The following is a 14,659-nucleotide window of genomic DNA, read 5'->3' on the forward strand; positions in this document are numbered from 1 at the left end:
TTTTCTGTTTGGGTACATTGGTAGCCCATTCAAAATGAACTTAACACCACCTCTTAATTCTTGTGTTCAGTGAACAAGAATGGTAACGTGTGACTGGGCCCTTTCCAGCAATATAAGCAATACTCTACCACTCCCATTTACTTCTTTTACTTAATGCAATACATGAGTGCATTTGAAAGTCAAAAATGCTTAGATTAGCACCCTTCCTTTTTCCAAACAATGTACAAACGCTCAGGTTACAACTTTAGTCAATTTATGAAGATCCAAGGAGAGCAAAATAAATTACACCAGAGACCGACTAGGTGATATTACCTGCAGCATTAAACTAAATCTTATCAGCAGAACAAATCTTCTAAAGCTATAAAGGTTCCTTAATAGACCAGAATTACCTTACTGCTGGTGGGGGGGGGGGGGGGGGGTAGAGTACATCATGACCACGTAATGTTTTTCAGCTGCTAAAAACCTGGGAACGAACACATAAGCCATGCTACTTCATGGGAGCTGCTGTCACTACAACAAAAAGCAGAGAAATGGTAACAAGAAAATTTGTGTCCTACAGGAACTGCTACTTTCTTAAGAGCTTCAAGGGAGAAGAAGAAAATAGAAACTCCTTTTGATATTCATTTTGTGGCATAATTGTGAGAAGAGTCTTTATCTTTAACATCACATGAAGCATCTAGAACCACTAGAAGGACCTCTGCATTTATCAGACTCTCTATTACAGATACGGAAAATAATACAAAGCAAAACAGAAAAATTTAGTGTCCCCAAGGATTCTTCAGATCTGTTCTAGTTACAGCACAAACTGAGCAGCTGGCAGTCAGCAGTACATGGATTTCTGGAAGGATACGATCAGTGCCAGGAAACAACACAGCACCTTTAATCATTTCTCCCATGATGCAACCCACTGACCACATGTCAACTGAAAACAAATAAGAAATAATGAAATGAAGAATCAGGAACAAGGCCACAAAACAATGCACATGTATGAAAACAAACCAAATGATAGCGGAATGGATTGCTTTGCTATATAACATTTTAAAGAGATTTAAATATTTATAAACTATTTAAATTTTTTATTATATTGCAGCTGATTTTAAATATCTCTTATTAATTGGGTGACTATTGACCTAAGAAAGGTGATTTTAGGTGTGTTTGTCACGGCATCTACAGTTTTTGTCTATCTGCTCTAGGGGAAAAAAAATAAATTGTGCCTTTTTCTTATAGATAAATACACTCACCAGCCACTTTATTAGGTTCACCTGTTCAATTGCTTGGTAACACAAATCATTAATCAGCCAATCACATGGCAGCAACTTAACGCCATTAGGCATGTAGACATGGTGAAGACGACTTGCTGAAGTTTAAACTGAGTATCAGAATGGGAAAGATAGGGGACTTAAGTGACTTTGAATGTGGCATGGTTGTTGGTTCCAGACGGGTGGGCCTGAATATTTCAAAAACAGCAGATCTACTGGGATTTTCAGGTACAACCATCTCTAGGGTTTACAGAGAGAGGTCTGCAAAAGAGAAAATATACAGTGGATGAAAATGCCTTGTTGATCTCAGAGGTCACAGGAGAATGGGCAGAATGGATCCATCTTGCCTTGTATCAACGGTGTAGGCTGGTGGTCGTGGTGTAATGGTGTGGGGGATATTTTCTTGGCAATAGCAAGGTGTACCTAATAAAGTGGCTGGTGAGTATAGTTGAAGGCCTGTAGTTTCTAAGCTACAAGTTTGTCCCCCACCTTCTGAGTCTACATAGCAGAAACAATCTGTAGTCCTGTGTTAGGTAGCTTAAACAGCAGTAGTTTAAGTAACTTAGTCACACAACTTGGTCTTACTACTAAAAATGCTAATAATAACAAAAAGTAGCAATTCACTACTATATAGATAAAACAAATGGATCCCTATGGGGTAAGTTGCAAAAACAGCTTGTAGTCCCGTTTAGTCAAACACGATGCGCAATGTGTGCCATTGTTTACTACACATTCCTCTTTGCTGAACTTTGATTGGCCCCTAACATTGAAAATCCATTTAACCAGAGATATGAGATTTAAATGACATTTTCATGTTACATTTTTTATCCATGGTCATTCTACATTCAGAAGCTGCTTGCAGTGACAAATTCATTAAGCGGTTTATTTTTAAACATCTTAGTTTAGTAAGCTGCCAGATATGATTACATTTGCAGTATCATTCCTATTGACTTATCAGATCCTATATAAATTTGAGCGAGAAAAGCTGAGATAGTTCACAGCCGTGAGCATACTGGTGATGGCTAATGATTCATCATGCTGTGTCTACAAGGCTCAGAAAGATGCTGTGTTCAGAATGCAATTTCCATTCATTTCCGTTAATACTGAATGTGGCTACATATGTTATGATTTTTATGATAACCGAATAGAAATGAATGCTTGCTGAGTTGCTCCTTCTTTGCATGTGTGAGCCTAAGGCACACTGATAATCTGTAAACCTTTGCAACTACTAAGTTTACATTTACAGTAGTTATTGCAGTCAAAAATCATGACTTAGTGCACTTTACATACTAGGGTTGATTTTGTGTTCATTTTGAGGACCCAATCATGTGTGAGGGAAACAGGATTTTTTACTTTTCTAGCACATGATTGGGTATTTCAAGTGGCATCATTGTTACTTTATCCACTAGCATTCACTTTGCAAAGGGGGCATCTACATTGCTAGGTACACTATTCCTTTAATATTGTAGGTACTATATCTTGCAGTATGAAAAAGATTCCTGAGGTGTCACACAGTGGTGCTACAGTTACATGCTGAATGTCTCTGAATGAACATAGAAATGGCTCATCACACTTATTCTGCCTTGTATGATATTGATATATTTGTTCACTATGTGAACATCTTAAAGGCTGTATAGGAGGGCTACGATTTTTGTCTGGTATAGGTTAACTTTTACAAGGTGGAATAATAGATAATTTAGTAATACGTATAACAGATCACAACACTTACCGAAAAAAAAAAAATTATGATCTCATTATGCAATATGTAAAAGTACCCTCACCTGTACAGTAAAGAATAATTTACATGTATATAACTTTATAACTTTTTATAGGAGGCCTATTGTTCTGTGCTAGCGGCAGTTTTGATCAAAGGTGACAGCAAAATTAGAGGTGATAGGTTTAATGTTTGCGTTAGATGAACAAAGAAGCTGTGTCTTCCCACAATTAAACAGTTTTTTTTTATATTGTTAGTTCTAATGAGCTCCTGTGATTTTGTTATATTCATCCATGACTCTTGTAATTTATGATTCATAGATATGAAAAACTAGGGGACAAAAGCCTCAATGCACAAGTAGGAATGTTTTAGGGCCTATTCACACCAGTTGCACATCCTGCAATACCACTTACAGTAATAAGAATCCACACTAATGCACGCTTTCAACATGCCTGTTTTTCAGGTTCGTAATGGGATATTGTGATACAGAAATACTGCAGGTCCAATTTTAGGTTTGTTGTGGTACATTAGGCAACCTATTCAAAAGAATGGGCTACCTTTTTGCAGCTTACGTAATATGTAATTAATGCACATTGATACTAGTTCATTTTTCACATACAAAATGTAAAGTTTTTTTTATGTTATCTTTACCATCTTTACATTATCTTTGGTATTCAAATTTATATTCTATTTTATATGAGTATGTTTAAGGTTGAAGTTTAGCTGGAAAAAAAATTGTATAGATTTAGTGAGCTAACAAAGTAGCTGTGTCTTCTCACAATTAAACAGTTTTTTTTTATTGTTAGTTCTAATGAGCTTCTGTGATTTTGTTATATTCATCCATGACTCTTGTAATTTATGATTCATAGATATGAAAAACCAGGGGACAAAAGCCTCAATGCACAAGTAGGAATGTTTTAGGGCCTATTCACACCAGTTGCACATCCTGCAATACCACTTAATAAGAATCCACCCTAATACACGCTTTCAACACGCCTGTTTTTCAGGTTCGTAATGGGATATTGTGATACAGAAATACTGCATGTCCAATTTTAGGTTTGTTGTGGTGCATTAGGCAACCTATTCAAAAGAATGGGCTACCTTTTTGCAGCTTACGTAATATGTAATTAATGCACATTGTTACTAGTTCATTTTTCATATACAAAATGTAATGTTTTTTTTTATGTCATCTTTACCATCTTTACATTATCTTTGGTATTAAAATTTATATTCTATTTTATATGAGTATGTTTAAGGTTGAAGTTTAGCTGAAAAAAAAAACTGTATAGATTTATTGAGCTAACAAAGTAGCTGTGTCTTCCCACAATTAAACTGTTTTTTTTTATATTGTTAGTTCTAATGAGCTCCTGTGATTTTGTTATATTCATCCATGACTCTTGTAATTTATGACTCATAGATATGAAAAACCAGGGGACAAAAGCCTCAATGCACAAGTAGGAATGTTTTAGGGCCTATTCACACCAGTTGTACATCCTGCAATACCACTTACGGTAATAAGAATCCCACCCTAATGCACGCTTTAAACACACCTGCTTTTCTGGTTCATAATGGGATGTTGTGATACAGAAATACTGCAGGTCCAATTTTAGGTTTGTTGTGGTGCATTAGCTTAAGGTGATTGTAGCCGTATTAGTGCATTTGCGACAGAAACAATTGAGTACTGTCCGTGATACTTTTTTTATTTGCACTAACATACAATTTTGAGGACAAGCTTTTGGGGTATGTCCCCTTCTTCAAAGTCCAAGCAGTACTATACAAATCACAAAGTTTCAGCAGAATGTTAGAAGGGATAAAAAAAAAAGAGGCTAGAGATAAGATACAGCAAGATACGTCCCCCCTCGCTTTTGCTTTATCTTATCTCTAGCCTCTTTTTTTTTCATCCCTTCTAACATTCTGCGAAACTTTGTGATTTGTATAGTACTGCTTGGACTTTGAAGAAGGGGACATACCCCGAAAGCTTGTCCTCAAAATTGTATGTTAGTGGAAATAAAAAAGGTATCACGGACAGTACTCAATTGTTTTTGTGGTGCATTAAGTAACCTATTCAAAAGAATGGGCTGCCTTTTTACAGCATATGTAACATGTATTTAATGCACATTGATACTTGTTTATTTTTCATATACAAAATGTAAAGTTTTATTTTATGTTATATTTACCATCTTTACATTATTTTTGGTATTCAAATTTGTATTCTATTTTATATGAATATATATAAGGCTGAAGTTTAGCTGAAATAAAATTGTATAATTTAAGTGAGCTAACTTACCTCTAAAGAAGAATGTTCCATATACTATAAATATTCTGCGCAGGGATGCACCAACCTCTTTTTGTAGGGGTTATTTATTTTGGGTCTTTGGTGAAGCTGCTATGAAAAAGTTTCCAAAGAGGGCGCTCCTGTCCTCCTTCCACTGCCTGTCACACTATCTGAGAATGAGGGAGAAAATCCTGTGACTCATCAGACTCTCCCCATTCATGGATCGTGCTATAGGCATCAAAAGTAATTAAAGAATGTTTCTCAATGGAGGAGGGTCTTCATCGGGAACTTTTTCTTAGCAGATTCACAGAAGATCCAAAACTATGAAACCCTGCAGTACTGGAAGTTGAGCAGAAGGAAAAGGACAGGGCACTCCTGCATAGAACAATTGTACAGGATACAGCTGCCTGCATGGCACGACACATTCTAGCAAAAGCTATGGAGAGTTTTCTTGTTTTTTTTTTTAATGGCTAAATGTCAGCATTAATTTGATAGGATACTAGCACTTACTTATGGCTCCTAAGACCAGAAATGCTGCTTTTATGAAATGCCAGCAACCACCCTCCAGGAAAACTCTCCTCCCTTTATCGATTTACTGTGTGTACTTTCTGGCAGATGAGCACTTTATGGGGGTTATTTACTAAAACTGGAGAGTGCAAAATCTGGTGCTGCTCTGCAGAGAAACCAATCAGCTTCCAGGTTTTATTGCTTAAAGCTTAATTGAACAAACTTAAGTTAGAAGCTGATTGGCTACCATGCATATCTGCAGCAGATTTTTTGAGTGTTTTAGTAAATCTCCCCCTATGTGAGCAGATAAGTCAGTTTTCATTGCAAAAAGTTCACCTGCAAACTCTCTTAGCATAGGAACACATTTGCATCTCACTGGTGCACACAAACGTTACGGAATCAGGTGCAAATGTTTACACAAAATATTTTTATTTATATGCAAAATTTTTCTCTTTTGTTTTAATGAAAAAGGCTAAATGACAAGATTAGCCCAAAATTGAAGTTGCCGTTAACGGCAGCATTTGTATTTAATATTGCTATAAACGGAAAAGTCAAAGCCGATTGGTTGCTCCAAGTTGCTGGTCATTTTACTTTTTTAAACTTTAAAGTAGAACTATAGACAAAACTTTTTTTTTTGTTTTGGATAGAGTAAGGAAGGGTTATAACCCCTGTAAGATTTTTTTCTTTGCCATCTGTGTCCAATTATGGAGATTTCCCTTCACTTCCTGTCCCATAGACAAACAGGAAATGAGAGGAAATCCTTGCAAATTAAGGGAATTCCTTGGGGACCACCCGGTCACCAGAACTAGTGTCCCCGTTGGAAGATATCCCCTCTTTTACTTTTCTGGGGACAACCCAAAATTTGAGGTTTTCTTTTACTTTAACTTTCAATGATAATGATAAACAGGACAAATAGAGAGTGGGAATCTCACTAGAAGGGGCACATACAGCTGTAACGACTGAGAGGTGTCCTAATTCATCTCCACTCTCTTCAAAACTAAAAAAAAAATGTTTTGCCTTTAGTTATACTTTAAATGCTTCAGCTCTAATGTGCCAGTTAAAAATAGACTACCCTCTCACTTGAAGTTCCATCATATGCTAATATGATGTAAAAGTTTTAGCACATATATGGTTAAATATCATCTGATTTGTTTGGATCACATAAGTTGACTTAATATACCGGTAATGCTATCTTTTTAGCTAAATATGTTATTAACCTTTTTTTCTCTCTCTCAAAATGCCATTTCAACCACAGTAGAATTTTTCCTAATATTTCATTTTATTTATTTATCTTTTTTTTGTAGCAGCATTGTTCCATTCACTGAGCACTGTTTAACTAATGAATTCCTGAATATTATTTATATCCACAGAATTAATTTGCTATAGTAGTAGATGAGTGCTGAGCACTTTACAACTTGGAATCAATATTCATAATCCATAATCTCCCGCAAGAGGAAGAAATGTTCAGATTTATGCATTGTTTCAGGTTTAATTTTCTCAGTGTTATTCATATCATAAAAAGAGCATGAACATAATGTATAATAAAAAGATTCAGGAGCATTGTGGAAGTAAATCATTTCCACTGTTATGTTTGATTATACGATTAAATACAATCTAGTGTCTAGTCAAAGTTTAAGAGGTCAATTAAATGTTAGGATTTTATCCACCAACACTGAACTTTGGGATATTACGAAAATAATGTTTATAAAACAGAGGAACAGCGATGAAAACACGGTGGTTTCCCAAAACTGATGTTTCATCATGGCTTGAAGCCAACCCCTACTAGTTTTATTTCTGTTGGACACCAGCATCAACAACATTCTCCTGAATTTCCTGATTCCCCTCACATTGCTCTATTGTGTGGCTTCACTTTAGTTCTAGTAAATAACTAACTCTCCCCAGCATATAGACCCAATAGAGAATAACTGTCTACAAACTGAGGTTATGGTACCCCTCTGCAATTTTCAAAACAAGGTTTTCCGGATTTGTTCTTACACATAATGCATAAATGAGGATGGTGTGTTCTTCAAACTATTGACATCTATCTAAAAAAAATAATCTATTAATATTAGATGTAAACTTCAATCACACTAACGGCCATAATGGATGTGCAAGTATTGAAGGAAAATAAAATATTTGCATTGCCTATAGCAGTCAATTACAATTCACATGTCTTTTTACCAGAACAAGTTAGATAGCAAAAGAAAGCATCATCCTGAGTGCTATGTGCAAATTGCCTCCCTTATTTTCACTTTTCACAAAGCCCATTAAGTCTTTAGCTTTAAAGACATGGGGTACATACAGAGCTGGTGCTTCTACTAAGCTAGGTGGCCGCCTAGGGGTGCGGGGGAGCAGCACAGGCCGGCACTCTCTCTGTGTGGGACGCTGCCACATCATGAATGATCCTCTAGCTGAGCGGAGGGTCAGAGAGAGGAGAGTACAGAGAAGGAAAAAGAAAGATGCTGGTGTCTGGGACCAGTGTAGCAGCTGAGCTGCGGCTCTTTTCAGTGTTCCTCTTAGATTCAGTCCCTTACTGCAAGCTGGCTGGCAGCTGCTGCTCACTGTGGAGTTCCAGCCCTTCTCTTCCCATTCATCAGTGGAGGCGGAGCTGCGCCTGCGGAGGAAGGTAATGTCTGACTCTGATGTCTCATGTTTGTGTGAGTGTGACCCAGCCGGCCAGCCAACCATGACATGTGCAATGTGTCAGTGAATGATGACATCATCACAATCCCACAGCCTGCTCTTCTAGTGCCTGCTGGGCCTGCTGGTCTGTGTCAGTGCTGGTGGTGGTGTGTTATGTCCGATCTGACATTGTGTGGGATTGCTCAGTTCAGGTGTTCTGTGTGTGTATGGTCTGGGCTGCCTGCTGTCACAGCATCTCCCCCCATTGCCTGGGGAATTCCAGCCTGGGATCTGTCAGAGTGTGGATCCATCATACTCCACTCACCGCAACTGTCACCTTGCCACTGCCAGTCACAGATACAGTCCATCCGTGATACTGATTTTGTCTTTAATATTGGTGTTGGTGGCATCTTATGGCACTTATTTTTGCAAATTAAAAGAAATTCAGCAGGTTCATGTTTTGTTGATTTAATATTTTCTACTGTTTTTGATTTTTTTTTTGAGGGGGGGGGGGGAGGAGGGCAAGTAGCTGGTCTTGCCTAGAATGCAAAATTGTCTAGCATCGGTCCTGAGTACATATTTCTAAAACAAAGTAAAAAGGAGGTGTGGCCTGTTCTACCAATTTAGGCAGATTCTACCTGCAGATAGCAGGCATCCAAATCATACATAAGGGGAAAAACACCATTTTCGCTGATCCATGTTTTAATCATGAGTCTCTTTGTCTACCTGACATACAATCTGAAAAATCACAACTTAGATTATCTTGCATTTTGTTAGCATTTCCAAAGGAATACATGACAACCTAATTTGTTTTACATGCTTTTAAGTTGAAAATGAAACAAAAAAATGAAATGTCTTGATGACTGTTAAATTATAGCATTAAAAGGAAAACAAGATGAGAGAAACGGCCTTACAATTTCACAGAGTGGAATTTAGAATCAAATGCAAAATAGAACACAAAGGTAAGCCAAGCTGCAAGCATCAATGTGAATAACAAAACATAGCTTTAGCAAAGCCATGATGCCTCCAAGATACGGCATTCCTTCTACTGCTGTTAACGTGAATATGTTTTAATTATGCAATGGGAATTTGCAAAACATGTAAAAAATAAAACAATACAATAAAGACCACCCAACATAAGATAAGCAGTGCTTCGACATAGAAATGTAATGATGGGCATATTAACATTATCTGTATTTCTAAAGACTGGTGAGTTTTCATCCTCTAGATAATTAGTTGCTATGACTTATACATACCTTCCAACCTAGTGCTCTTTGACTGTGACTATTACAGGAAACTAATGAAGCTAGAAGACTGTAGAATGATTGAGACTCTGAGAATGAACAGGAAATACAGTGGAAATGCTTTCTGCAACCTGCTGAAGAAGAAAATGTTAGATAGTAACACTATTCATCTAGGACACACTCACTATAAAAGATGAAGTCCAGCCAAGCCACTCTCTAGTTGGGAGTCCCATAATTGTAATATTCAATAATAAGTGGATGTTATAGCAATGGCACAGCTTACAATGATGACATTGTACCAACCAAGCCAAATACTGAATCAATAGCTATACTATTGAAAAACAAACAAAATGTGTGTTACATTCACTAACTTCCAGACAGGTTTTAGGAAAATGATGGTAAATGTGATAAACAGATTAGTCTGTTAATACTGCCATGTGCTGAGCTTAATCTAGCGAGAATCGCTAATTTAGTCCACTGCTTTCCTATTACAGGGATAGAGCACATATACAGTAAATACACAATATTTACTCCTAAGTAAAGTTATACATTATTACACGAACAAGAGAAGTATGAGACATATATGTCAGTGTTGATTAGTGCCGATTTGATTGTTACTGGGACTGTACTGTCCACCACTTAGTACATTATTTGAAATATAAATAAAGTCATCATGGGAAATGAGAATAAGAAATTTAAAATGTATACATTCCATGAAACTGATGACAATTATTAGAGTGTTAATACCCTTTTTACCAATAATGGTTTGTAGATGTCAGTAAATACTATATAAGTACAAATACACCAAGTATTAACTAGTTATAGGGTTAGTATAAAAGGTGTTATACAAAAAATTATAGCCTCTACCTAAGTTTACATTTTAAATGCAAATAAAAATATGTATTCTGCTATCATTGTGCCACATAAGTGATCTATTTTATGTCTACAACAGTAGGTGTGAAGGAACTGTAGTATATGTTTTAATTTTTTAAAAATGCAATGGGAAAAGGAAGTCTTCAATACTCTTGATCAATTTATACTTAAAGATGAAGCAACAGTTACCCTGCAATACAAAAGGCAGCAAATAACAGAGGGAAATGGAAGCCAGTGACTAAAATGTGTTAGGTATCTAAAGGCATTTCTCATTTAGTGCAGAAGGTAGCAGCTGCTTGTCTCCTGAAATAAGAAAGTGGTGATGATTGTAATGTGGGTATGTCAGTATGTACAATATTGCAGAAGTAGGCTCTGCCCCAAAATTACTAACAAGAGCCCTGGTTGTGCCAGGTAATGGCTGTGCTCTAAATGTAATGTGTATGCACAGGCATGGAAAACTTTACAAAATCACTAAATCAGTATTTAGAATACTGTTATAGTACAAAATGTGTTGATTAAATAATCAGAGAACCTTGAGAGATGAGTGGGGGCAATAGGATAAGCATAAACATATATACCCAAATACTACCCTACCCGTGCCCTCCGCTCCTCACAGGACCTCCTACTCTCTAGCTTCCTGGTCTCCTCCTCCCACACCCGATTGCAGGACTTCCCCCATCCTCTGGCCCTCCCTACCCCAATCCATCAGACTGTCGCCTACCCTCCTCACCTTCAGGAGCACCCTGAAAACCCTCCTCTTCAGGGAAGCCTACCCCAACCTCACCTAACACCCGACCTCACCCAACAACTAACCTCCTCCACTCCTCCTGCCACTCCATCCCCCACAGCCATCTCCTCCTGTGCCACCTTCCCCTCCCTCCTAGACTGTAAGCTCGAAAGAGCAGGGCCCTCGAACCCCTCGTGTATTGTATTGTTACTGTCTTGTCTCATGTTCTGTCACCCTTGCTACTGTATCGCGCTGAGCATACTCTTTGGCGCTATATAAATACTGTATAATAATAATAATAATAAACAAACGTTTTTGCTGTAACCACAAGATTCTACAGTGCTTTGATTCTGGGGCACTGGGACTATCACAGTGGCAACCATGCATTGGATCATTAACTTCATTAAGGTCATCAGTAAAAGTGAACGAACATCTTTCTGGCATCAGCACATTAGCACATTGTTGCATGCCAATGCTGACCCTTGTGAGCCAGAACCACAGCATTGTTGAATTACAATGTTATGGTGAACAGATAGACTTATTGTGATACTCCTATCTAACTTCCCATATGCCCCCCTAATGGTTTAACTTTAGGCTTGCTAGTTATTTATGCCACTAAATAAAAATTACATAATCAATGCCCCATTGGGTATTAAGTTACCACACAAAATTGACATAAATAAAGCATCTTATGCAAAATCCATTAAAGTTCACCCGTGTTATTAATACATCAAATCTATGATCTTCCAATACTGTGGTGGGTAGGGGAATAGTCTTTGCTCATGATGCAAAAAAACAAAAAAACATTTTTGACCCTCTTCCTTAAATTCTGAAAAATCACATCAGTCCATGCTTATTGTGACAGCTCTGGAACAATATGGTACAAGGTGGTATCAAAAGGCTTTGAGACTAGTTTTGTAGCATGCCAACAGATGGCAGCACACAGAGCAACAACCTTCATAAGCCAGTGTGCCAAAATAAATTGTCCTGTGTACATGGGGAGCTGTGCAGCTGGTGCTATTCTGACCACACGTTGCCACATCTGCTATTTCATCATGGACAGAAAGTTAGAACAAAGAGCAAATGTGAAATTCTGTGTGAAACCCATACACCCAAGTTTTGTCTCCTGTAAAGATCCTCAACATGGAGGACGGATCATCCGCGGAATGCTGACGGAGTTCTTGGCAGACCTCGATGCGTTGTTCCTTGTGCTCCTGGGTCAGCAGCCTGGGGACGGGACGATCTTGGTATATGTTCAAATCATACATGAGGACTGTTTCGTATGACACACCTACAAAGGCAGTAATGGTGTGGATTTTTCTCCGACGATCATCGTGCACAAGTTGCTGAATGGTTTCAATGTTTTCAGGGGTTGAGCTCGCTGAAGGTCTTCCTGATCTCTCCTCGTCTTCCAGTGATGTTCTTCTGCTCTTGAAGAGCACGTGCCACTCAAAACACCTTGAACGACTCATTGTCAAACATCACTGTGGTAGATTTGCCCAGTTTCATGCAGAATTTCGCGTTTGCTCTTTGTACTAACTTGCTGTCCATGATGAAATAGCAGACATGGTAATGCACATGATCAGAATAGCACCAGTTGCACAGCTCCTGATGTACACAGGACAATGCCTTTTGGCATACTGGCTTATGAAGGTTGGTGCTCCCTGTGACTGTGCATGCAACCTTGTGTTAGAAAACTAGTCTCAAAACTTTTTGATACCACCTCGTATGTTTCAGCCCCATTACATACATTGTAATATATATATATATTTATATATATATATATATATATATATATATGTTTATTTATATAGCTATCACCAAGTCTATACATACATATTATATGTAAATACTGACCTTCCACTACTAGTTTAGGCCTCATCAAATAGAGTTCCTATTCCTAAGTGTTAATTCTTTTGTAGTCGTCAGTAAACCACTGCAACCAATCAGAATTCACTCTGCTGAAATCAGAACTCTACAAAATGAATTCTAATTGGTTGCCATATGTTACTGCAATTATTAGCACATATCTCTTAATTTAAAATGGTCCTTAATGCACTCATGGCTACTGGCTTTTCTTTCCTTCTAGTGTCAGTTTTGATTTGTTATAAAGAATACTTGGGAATGTAAATCACCAACTTTAGAGATAATTTTTCCAGTTCTAAACCCCCCCAAAAAATGGATACTGGAAGATTTCTTCATACCTGGGCAAACAGATATTTAATTTATAGGTTAGTTTGAATTGTCTACATTTCTAATCTAAATTTCACTAAGGGACATTGTTTAGCTAGGCAAAATACTATAAGAAGGAATGCAATGAGCAGTTTCAACCTTTATATTTTGTTTTCAATAATTTCATGCAAAATCTGCTAGTGATGGTTTTAATTGTGATGGATATAAAAAAACAAAAAACTTAACAGAGTTATATTTGGGTGTTTAGGTTCCAGATTATATTAGATCTATGATCTGCATTTCAACTATCTCCACCAGTACACAATCAACATACTTCTAAGTATGTGTTGGCAAGATAAAGCTCACTCAGATCATGAAATTATTATTCAGCAGAATTAGTATATAGAGACAAAAAATATGGTGGTTAATTGTCAGACAAGTAAGCTAGATAAGTTGGAAGGTATGTTTCTGTGAATTGAAGCTCCGGAATTGACAAGGATACAGTCCCTTCCTGGAAAGAGGATCTTGTGGCGAACCATTTCTCCCATAATGCATCCCACAGACCAAATATCCACTAAAAGTGCAGAAACAAGGCCATTAAGACGTGGAAAGAGGAAAAAAAGCAAGGTTAGCAAGGAAGGTAAATTCCTAAAGCATGGAGGGGAAGAAGCAGATTAAATGGCATAAAAACATGTTATCCCCACCCCCACAAAAACATATTTGGGAACACTAATAAAAACTGGCTTTCTAAACATGTTGAAAACCCACACCAGCCAATCTGAATTCTTTCTAAATACAGCAAAAAAAAAAAAAAAGAATGTGATTGAATGCTATGGGTCTTGGAGCTATCACTCAATGTGCCAGTTTTCATAAGCATTTCCTTCTACTTTAATTAAAATAAACAGGCATATGATAGCAGCAAAATAGCAGCTCAAAGAAAACAATTCTGTTAACAAAATACTCCTTTTAGCAAACAGGTGAGCAGATTTTAAATGCCACCTTGCAATTGTACAGATGGGGATAAGTCAGAACTGAAGAGAATGAAAAGACTGAAGATGACAGTCAGAAAATAAGCAATAAAGTGCAGTAGAATGATGGATGTGAACAGATCTTAATAAGGACATGTCATTTTCTGAATTCATTTATAATGAACATGATTAGACTAAAATAAATATGATATGATGGAAGCGCGGGACAGCTTTATTTCAGTCATATCAAATGTTTCTAATATCTGATTATTACAGAAAAAAAGAGAAACATAAATAT

The 14,659-nt window shown here is 37.2% G+C and overlaps 1 protein-coding gene across 14 annotated transcripts in view; it reads right to left on the reverse strand.

Annotated features, from left to right (window-relative positions):
* The window catches only part of MAPK10 (mitogen-activated protein kinase 10), a 355,889-nt gene that overhangs the window by 74,852 nt on the left and 266,378 nt on the right, over nt 1–14,659 (reverse strand). For 12 of the 14 annotated variants that reach the window (XM_089670549.1, XM_089670550.1, XM_089670552.1 and 9 more), the window contains one exon: nt 13,896–13,967. In XM_089670549.1, coding sequence (XP_089526675.1) covers nt 13,896–13,967 — 72 coding nt within the window. Of the gene's footprint in view, nt 1–850; nt 923–13,895; nt 13,968–14,659 lie in introns of all 14 variants that reach the window. The other 2 variants (XM_089670551.1, XM_089670556.1) reach the window with 1 other exon arrangement.

Source organism: Staurois parvus, unplaced genomic scaffold (genome assembly GCF_062004578.1).
Source record: "Staurois parvus isolate SC_StPar_1 unplaced genomic scaffold, SC_StPar_1.0 ptg000091l, whole genome shotgun sequence".
NCBI lineage: Eukaryota > Metazoa > Chordata > Amphibia > Anura > Ranidae > Staurois > Staurois parvus.